The sequence below is a fragment of the Mus musculus genome, chromosome 9 (assembly GCF_000001635.26).
Source record: "Mus musculus strain C57BL/6J chromosome 9, GRCm38.p6 C57BL/6J".
In the NCBI taxonomy this organism is placed as follows: Eukaryota; Metazoa; Chordata; class Mammalia; order Rodentia; family Muridae; genus Mus; species Mus musculus.
Genome location: NC_000075.6, coordinates 99575786 through 99585007, shown reverse-complemented (window position 1 = coordinate 99585007; position 9222 = coordinate 99575786). Strand labels below are relative to the sequence as shown.

Below are 9222 nucleotides of genomic sequence, written 5' to 3'. Positions count from 1 at the left end.
TTTTTAGAATTAACATTTATTAATACTAGTATAATACTTTCTGCCGTAGGTATTTTCAGGGGAGCTCAATACTCCAAATTACCTCAAGTATGCAAGTCTTCTTTTCCTTGTTAAAAAGACTTTTCTGGGGGGAAACCACAATCTGGACTTGTGGCATTCAAAAGAGTGGGGAAAATTCAGTTTCAGATACCTATGTAAATAAGAAAATAATCTTTTAAAGTGAAAAGAAACCGGAAGGAAACAAAAAGCCTCAAAGCTGCCAAGCTTCCTGAAGTCAAATGCTGACAAGATGGAGGTTCAGGTCTTCCCTAAACTAGTGCCTGGATGAGGACTGGTGTGGGATGATGACAACAGACCCTGAGACCCCAAGATTCCTCTTCCCAGAGCCAGGGCCATCTCCCCAGGCAGCCGCGGTGCTGTGACTCCAGACAAGGGTTGGTCCACATGGATCTCTGAGAAGACTTCACTACCATCGATTGAGCTGTCATGCAGCAGGATGGACAGCATTTATACACTCTTGTCAGATGTAATTAACATTGAATAATTACATATTAATATAATATCATTTAATATTAAACTGTACAATCCCAAGATAACTTGAATATAGGTACCAAAGTTACATAAAAATTCAGTCAAAATGTAATATACAAGAGCCAATAGGATAATTTCAGCAATTAAGTGGCATTTAATGTATTTACAAAATCTTTATAGTCCCATCTTAGAGAACAGTGTTTCTCAAAATTCATGTGTACTAAGTGCTGAAAACTATGGAAGTGAATGTCTTAAAAATGGTCATCAATCAAATCTCATATGAAATTTAATAAGTCTATATCTGAATCATATAAACATACATCTAAATACAGAGCTTATAACCAAAATTCCATCATTTCATTATTACAAAGTCCAGTAATAAATCAGAAATTCTGCCCTAAAAACAGGGTCTGGAAATCCCACCCCTACATTTATCACAGTCCAGCCTCTGTCTCACTCGGCACTAGCATCCCCATCATCCACTGCAGCGTAGATGGCTTGGTTCCTCCTCTTTATTTTCTTCCTTTGTTCAGGTTCGTGTTCATCACTCAGCCGCTTCAGAGGAAACTTAGCCAAGTCTTTTTCATCCCCAGACTCCACCGTTTCACCACATTTCCCCTCTCCACTTGCTGGAGAACGGGATGCATCGTCAGAGGACACAAACATGGAACTTGGTAAGTTCCTGATGTCAGAAAAGCTTGTAGAGAGGTCAGAAGCCTGGTCAGAAGCAGGTTCCACAGAAGGTGTGTTCATGTCACTGTGAGCGCTTACAGCCTCCTCCTCCTCCTCCTCCTCCTCCTCCTCTTCATCCAGCATGATTTCATCTGGATTAATGGAGGAGAGGGCCGACGTGTCTGTGTTGTACTCACTCCGGTCCTCTTCAGACTCCTCAGTCCCCGGGTCACCCTGCTGCTCATATTCACCACACTGATGGTGCTCTTCCTCTCTGGCCTTCTGAATCATGACATTGATGTCTGTGATGCCAAGCTGGGCACAGAACTCAGTCGTCTGTGGATTGATCCTGTGAACCAGCTTCACTTGTGTCTGGGGCTTACTGGGATCATAACAAGCAGCTGTCATGGTGAAGTTACAGGGGACTTTAGGGTCATGGTTCAATTTTTCCATTACTTCCTTCATAGTTTCTTCCGTTGCACTATAATCCCACCTGTAACAATCAGAGCAGCTGGTTTATACAAGTTATTACCTTCAAACAATAAGCAATGAAACCTAAGTATGGACTCCAGATACAAGGAGTAAAAATGAAATGTTAAAAATTCTACATAAAAGCTGGGCGGTGGTAGCACAGGTCTTTAATCCCAGCACTCAGGCGGCAGAGGCAGGCGGATCTCTGAGTTCGAGGCCAGCCTGGTCTACAGAGTGAGTTCCAGGACAGCCAAGGCTACACAGAGGGACCCCGTCACAAAAAACAAAACGAAAATTCTACATAAGAGCTGCAGAGACGGCTCAATGGTTAAGAATAGACGCTACTTTCCCAGAGGGTTTGGGTTCCATTCCCTGCATCTACTGTCATCTCACAGCCATTTGTAATTCCAGTTCCAGGGATGGACTCCCAATTCTGGCCTGTCAGTGCCAGGCAATGCATGATGCACTGACATTCATACAGGGAAAATACCCATCTGCATAAAATAAAAATTTAAAAACCCCACATGGTAAAATTATAATTAACTTAGCAAAGAATCTTTAGAATAAACATAATAGTCAGTTAACTGTGAGTACAAAGTTGGGGTCTCATGGCCAGTCAGTGCCAGAACCAGGGGGTATATATCCCTAAGTTAGGCCCAATCAGAGACCAGAGGAACGACTACAGCTCACAGGTCATCGAGCAGGCACATGCTAGAAGCTTGCTAGATGCTCAGAACCCAAAACCATTGCCACCTTGCTTCTCCCTCCGTTCTGCAGACAAGCAAACTCCTCAGGAATCAGAACACAACACAGATGAGAGACCACACTGCACATGCAGGGCAGAAGGCAAGCTCTGAGGGAGCAGACGCACCTTGTGTGCAGACCGTTGTCTTCAGGCATATTCCACAGGCCCCCAGTCACATTAATCAGGTCATCAGTGGCCCTGAGAACAGTAAGCCATTCAACGTCATACTCTAAGTACTCAGGAGCACTGGGGTCATGTTCTATCTCTAACACCTAGAGGACAAAATCGGAAATTTTAGGTAATTCATTTATATTTAACAGTCTAATCATTTTAAATTAATTAAATTTTAAAATGTTAACATAAGCAACATCAAAGAATTCCCAAAAACGTAAATTATAAATAGCACAAATAAATTTGGAAGTAGCTAGTTCTTTAAAAATCACTGGAAGAGTAGGACTTTTGTAAAATGACTCCTTTTGTTCTTACCTGAAGGAAGTCTCTGTGTGGCAAGCACTTGTCCAAGGCTAAAAACTTGGTTTCTTTGCCTGCTTGGTCTTTATCTGTGGCCTAGATGATACAAACCACGATGTAAGAATTTTAAAACATCACAACAAGGAATTCATACATTGAATCGAGGAGAAATAATACTTCTTACACATGCTCCCAATTCTATGTTGAAAGAATGACTACCAAGTGAGGAAATAAATAAGAAAGAAGAGAAGAGAAGAGGGGAAGGCAGTCTGCACACACATGGGCAATGATGTGGAAAGCATTAACTACTGCTGGCTGCCGTTTCTTCCATAATTCAGAACAAACACTGAGATGACGATGATGATCACCATGTCGTTAAACACTGACACGCGTGACACAAGTGACTCACACAAACAAATGACAGAAACCCGCTGCTAAACACCTGTACTTTATGATTCTTTTACAGGAATTAATCAGAAGAAGCACAGCTCAAACCGTGCGTGTCTACAGCTAAGGATGCAAAGGTGATTACAAACAGGCACAATAGAGTCTGGGATGTGATGGACACAGTGTCTGTCAGCTAGATGGTCTCGTATGCCCTTAATTCCAACACTCCAGAGGGAGAGGCAGGTGGATCTCTGTGAGTTAGAGGCCAGCCTGGTCTACAGAGTGAGTTCTAGGACAGCCAGGGCTATAGAGAGAAACCTTGTCTCAAAACAAACAAACAAACAAACAAACAAAACCCCAACAACAACAAGAGGCTGAAGAGATGGCTCAGCGGTTAATAGCACTGGCTGCTCTTCTGAAGGTCCTGAGTTCAATTCCCAGTAAACACAATGATGGCTCACAGCTCTCTGTAACGGGATCTGATGCCCTCTTCTGGTGTGTCTGAGGAAATTGACAGTGTACTCACATTTATAAAATAAATAAATTGTTAAAATAAAAAAAATAAGAAAAAAAAAGCTAACAACAAAATTGAACTGTGGGTCAGCAGCTGGAGGTTTCTTTCTGCTTCTAGAGACCTTCTCAGAGGTCTAATGGCCCAAAGGGCACTGTCTTTGTGGAGGTGACACACAATGCTTTCCAAAGCTACTGGAGCAAACCTTCTCTGCACTGGAGGTACAATGCTCCGGAAACAGTTTTATTTGGAAATATCCCAAAGCCTTCCCCCTTTTAAGTTTATGTATTTTTTTAAAATGTAGGAATACTCTGTCTGCATATACACCTACATGCCAGAGGAGGGCACCAAACCCTTTAGAGATGGTGGTAAGCCACCATGTGGTTGCTGTGATTGAATTGAGGACCTCTGGAAGAGCAGCCAGTGTTAACTGCTGAGCCATCCCTCCAAGGCCCTTTCTAACGTGGACCTACTCTAGAAGGAACAGGTGCCCAGGCTCTGTCCAGAAGCAGTTCTGGTTCTGCTCCAGCTGTCTCTGTCTCTACACCTCAGGGACAGGAGCTGGGCTCTGGGACCTTTCAGTCTTCAAACACGTTGGTCCCTCTATTAAAACACTCATAGACTCTATTTCCTCCTGGCACTTTAGATTCAGCTCAACCATGCACTTCACTGGAAATTTTCCCTCTCGAAAACTAGACCAACCCCAGTGTACCAGTCTGAAGCAGCTACCCTCAAGCACCTCAGCCCTGCCCCCACACCCACCCTGCTTGTCATCGCTTGCTCATTTCTCCCCACACTGAGTACTGAGGGAGCAACTCCTAAGACGTAAACTGGGTTCTCTGGTTTTCTGTCCTACCTGATGCTGCATCAGGGCTGCGAACTTGACATGCAGGTGCGCGGAGAACCAGTACGCAGGCTGTAGGTGCTCCAGCAGCTCCGAGGCAGCGGGGCTCCCCAGGGTGCTGTTTTCCACTTCTTGGCGGAAAAAAGATTTGGTCTTAAGAAGCTGCTTCTTATTGCCATAATGATATATATTTCTTGGCCAATCATGAGACAAGAATATATGTACAGGCTGCTTTAACTTTAAGGACAGAAAAACAGAAAGAAAATCCTTAGAAAGAGAGCAACCCAAAACAACTCCCTCCCCAACCATGCACCCCCTCTTGCTTTCTGTGCTAATTCATCCTAGGGATACTTTAAGAAAATTGATAAAAATACTAAGCTTGGGCTGGAGAGCTGGCTCAGCGGTTAAGAGCACTGACTGCCCTTCCAGAGGTCCTGAGTTCAATTCCCAGCAACCACATGGTGGCTCACTGCCATCTGTAATGGGATCTGATGACTTTTTCTAGTATGTCTGAGGAGAGCAACAGTATACTCACATACATAAAGTAAATAAATCTTTAAAAAAATATATCATTTTATTTCAGCATATACTTTTTATCCTTAACCTAAGTATAATTTGTGCAATCACAAATTAAATTACAACTGTTTGTTACAATAAAGTTTTAACCATTAAAAATTAAAATCTATGAGTTTGAGGCCAGCCTGGTCTACAGAGTGAGTTCCAGGACAGCCAGGGCTATACAGAGAAACCCTGTCTCAAAAAACCAAAAAAAAAAAAAATTAAAATTTGTTCAACTGTGAACCTCCAAAAACCTATCCAAACTGTATTTTAGAAACACTAAAGTGGTAGTAGTCAAATATTGCAAGTCAATATAATCAAACATTCTACAAATTTAAATTTACTTCAAATCACTGTTATATACTTTTCACATACCTGTTTTAATTTGTAGACCTCTATATTTCTCACATGATATATACTCCTTATGGTAGATGAATTATAAGGGGGGCACTCAAAATGACCTTAAATTGAAGAGAAATAAACCATATGACCATTGTCTTTCCAAAAGAGATTCCCAATTCGCATTCACACAGCCCATGGAACACAGAGCCCGCCCATGTGTGGAGTCCATGCCAACAGATTAGCATGGAGAGCAGAGGGGCAAGGATGAGGAAGTAGACTTTCAATTAACAGTTACATTAAATATGTACACTTTAGTTGTCAATTTAACTCAGGAAATTTGTGAAATCTATATGAATGTAAGCCACTGCTCTAACCAAAAACCACTTAGATACTGTGAAATGAAAGGTAACTGCGGTGTGTCTAAACAATGAACTACTATCTACAGACAAATGAGCAGATTACAGGTAAGTAATGACCTGGACTTCAGAAACTCGTTAAAGCAGCAAGTAAGCTGCAAAAAGATGCAAGCAACGCAACACATTTACACAAGGTGGAAACACACTGAACCCTGTGTACTCGGCAGTGACATGAAATAACCAAGTGAATGATAAACACCAAGCTGGAAACTGCGATTCCCTGGCTACCAGAGGGGGAAGAAGAGGAATCCGACAGTCAAGTCAGTGAACTTCTACTATACCTATACTGTTGTATTTCTTAAAAGTCAAAATTAAAATGGCAAACCCTGAAAAAATTCTAATAAAACTAGATCATGGACACATAGATATACTATATAGCATCTACATTTTCCTGTCCATAAAATACTTATAATAAAAAATTAAGAATAATATCATTTACAGAAGGAATCTGATGAATAAGTCAAACTATAAATTTTGGTTATTTTACTAGAGGGCATGCAAGCTCTAAACTATAAAAGTAATCCCGTCAGAACAATACCTTTTCTATAATCATGAGATTTAAATATGCCAGAGATGCCACCAATCCTTACTCCTCGGTATTTGACAACACCAGCCAAGCCTGAAAAATTATGCATTTTAGTAAAACGGTTTAAGCAAAAAAGAATCTACTAAGAAAAGAAAAGAAATCTTTTAGAAGCCTGAAATTCTATGCGGTCCTTAAATCATTTGAAAGTATTTGCCATCCCTCTTCACACACTGTTATATGCTGATGATCCACAAGGCAGAGTAGGCCTGGAACCAATCAGACAAGAAACTAAGTGGATTCTAAAAGGATGAAGAGACAGGATGTTAAAAGCAAACAGTGAACTGTGGTACCTAACAGTGCATGGTGATACCTAACAGTGTACTGTGGTACCCAGCTGAACATGCAATTATGTGGGAGAAAGTGAAGGGGAAGGACAATGTCCTGTGATGGCCTTACACAGTGGGAGTCAAGTCAGCAGGTGTAATGTCCAAAGAGCACTGCATTTCTACATTTTCATTTTCAACTCAACTGACAATCCCACCTTGTCTTTTCATTTGTTTGAGACAGGTCTTATGATGCAGTTCTGGATGACCTGGAATTCACTCCATAGACCTGGCTGGCCTCAAAACTCCTAGAGATCAGCCTGCCTCTGCCGCTACAGTGTTGGAATTAAAAACATGCCCAGCCCAAATTCATCTCTTCATAATACTGAGATTGTTGAAAGATGGCAAATCAGTAATGACAGAGAAACAAAATTCCCAAAGTTAAGATTTCATCACTAGAAAAACTTGAACATTATTCTAGAAACAATCACTTATATAAAGAGATAAAAGACCTGCAAACTTTAAAAGATGAAAAACAAAAGGAACACTTCAAGTGATATCATAGTAAATCCAGTCAGCTAAATCCAGAGCCCAGGAAATGCTACAGGGCAATCAACCTCACTGCCTACAACACACAAACCATAGAGGAAACAGAAAACAGAAACAAGGGAAGGAAGGATAAAGAGTCTAAGAGGCAGAGCCCTGAACACCAAATATTTGGATCCTACCTGAGCAAGTCATTTGTAGATCCGGTAACTGAGACATGCAGAGAAATGCGTATGGACAAGGCACGAGAGAAGGACTAACTCACTATAGTTAGGTATAAAATGGCACCAGAACTACGTGTGTCTAAAAAAAATCTATCACTCGAAAGTCATGTACTTAGGGGCTGGAGAGATGGCTCAGAGCACTGGATGCTTTTCCACAGGTCCCGAGTTCAATTCCCAGCACCACATGGTGGCTTCTAACCATCTATAATGGGATCTGGTGCTCTGTAGGCACATATGCACTCAGAACACTGTATACACGGTAGATAAATAAATACATCTTGGGGTAGGGGGAGTCATGTACTTAAAAATCCACAAATGAAATAACCCAGTGGTTAGGATTTGCTTTAAGGCATCCCAGCCATCTCCCTCAGGAAAAGTTTAAACAATACTGGATATTTAAATATGGGAGTAGAACAAAGTAATAGGAGTTGAGGTTAACAAGTAAAGAAATTTATTAAACTACTCGGTATTTTTATGTATGTTTAGCATTTTCCATTATAAAGTTTAATGCAATAAGAAAAAAGCAAAGAGACTACAAAAAAAAAAACTTGTCATCATATTAGCTATTATTTAAACCTCTAGAAGAAAATGGATGTATGTTCATGACTGGCCATTTAATAACTATTTTAACTCAATTCTCATGATTATTTAAGTTAATGGCATTCACCACATGTCTTCTAGAAGCTGCCCAGCTGGTACAGATTCTGACAAGACCAAAAAAAGTGCACATAAACACATACCTAAATAATAAATATTCGGCGCTACCCAGCCACCATAGGGTAACTCTTGCAAATGGTTTGAGGCTTCATGGTTTCCTCCAATGAAGATGGTGAGAACCGGGGCCTTTTTCTCTCCAGAGTAATATCTACAACATAACGGTAATAAAGCTGTCAGGAACCAAACTAAACACAAAAAAGCAAGAGGTCAGAAGGAAAAGGCCGAGCTCAAAAACGATCAAACGGTCCCCACTATCTTCCCATCCCTGCCCTTAAGAATAAATTAAATCTTGAGTGTCGAGCACACATTCATTGAGATCAAGAACTTTGTGAAGTGCAAGTCTGGGCTTCTAGAACCCAGACTAGCACACAGCAGGTCACGGGAAAACCAGATCATTAAATCAACTAACCATCGTGTTCTAGCAAATCCAAAGTATCTAAACCTGCTGGTGTCACCCCGGGTCCCTGGGAAGAAGAGCCAGGTGTGTACAGAGAGGAGGAGGCCAGGGCCATTTCCTAAGCTCCGGGTCCAACAGACATCGCGATCTGCGGCAGCAGGACCTGGAACCCCACGCGAGGACCGGCCGCGCGCCCCTCACCTGTAGAAGGTCTGCATGTGACGGTACTTGGGCGGCACGGCCATGCAGCGCAGGTCGGCCTCGTTGCGCACCGCCTGGAAGTCGCCGCAGCACAGAAGGAGATCCACGGGTCCCGAGCCGCGCCGCTCCGCCAGCGCCAGAGTCTCGTAGATCTTGTCCAGCTCGCCGTGGCAGCAGCCGGCCACGGCCACCCTCATCGTGACGTTGGGCCGCGGAACTCAACAGCAACACCCCGGAGCACCTGCAGCCCGGGTCGCACAGCAAAGAACACCAGGCAGCCGGCCCACCCGGCTCCCGCCAACACCAACCGAGCCGCGGCTGAGTTTCGAGTCCTTTATGT

The 9222-nt window shown here is 42.4% G+C and overlaps 1 protein-coding gene across 2 annotated transcripts; it reads right to left on the bottom strand.

Moving 5' to 3' along the window:
- Dbr1 (debranching RNA lariats 1) lies at window positions 1–9222 on the bottom strand. 2 transcript variants are annotated; one of them, NM_031403.3, is made up of 8 exons: window positions 8883–9209; window positions 8308–8432; window positions 6487–6567; window positions 5566–5651; window positions 4645–4869; window positions 2906–2986; window positions 2546–2691; window positions 665–1696 (listed from the first exon to the last, which is right to left on the bottom strand). In NM_031403.3, the coding sequence occupies exons 1-8, from the start codon at window positions 9077–9079 to the stop codon at window positions 985–987; spliced, it is 1653 nt and encodes a 550-aa protein (NP_113580.2). In that variant the 5' UTR covers window positions 9080–9209; the 3' UTR covers window positions 665–984. The 2 variants fall into 2 exon arrangements, with proteins under 2 accessions (NP_001355227.1, NP_113580.2); NM_001368298.1 differs by lacking the exon at window positions 6487–6567 and having other exon boundaries at window positions 1–1696; window positions 8883–9222.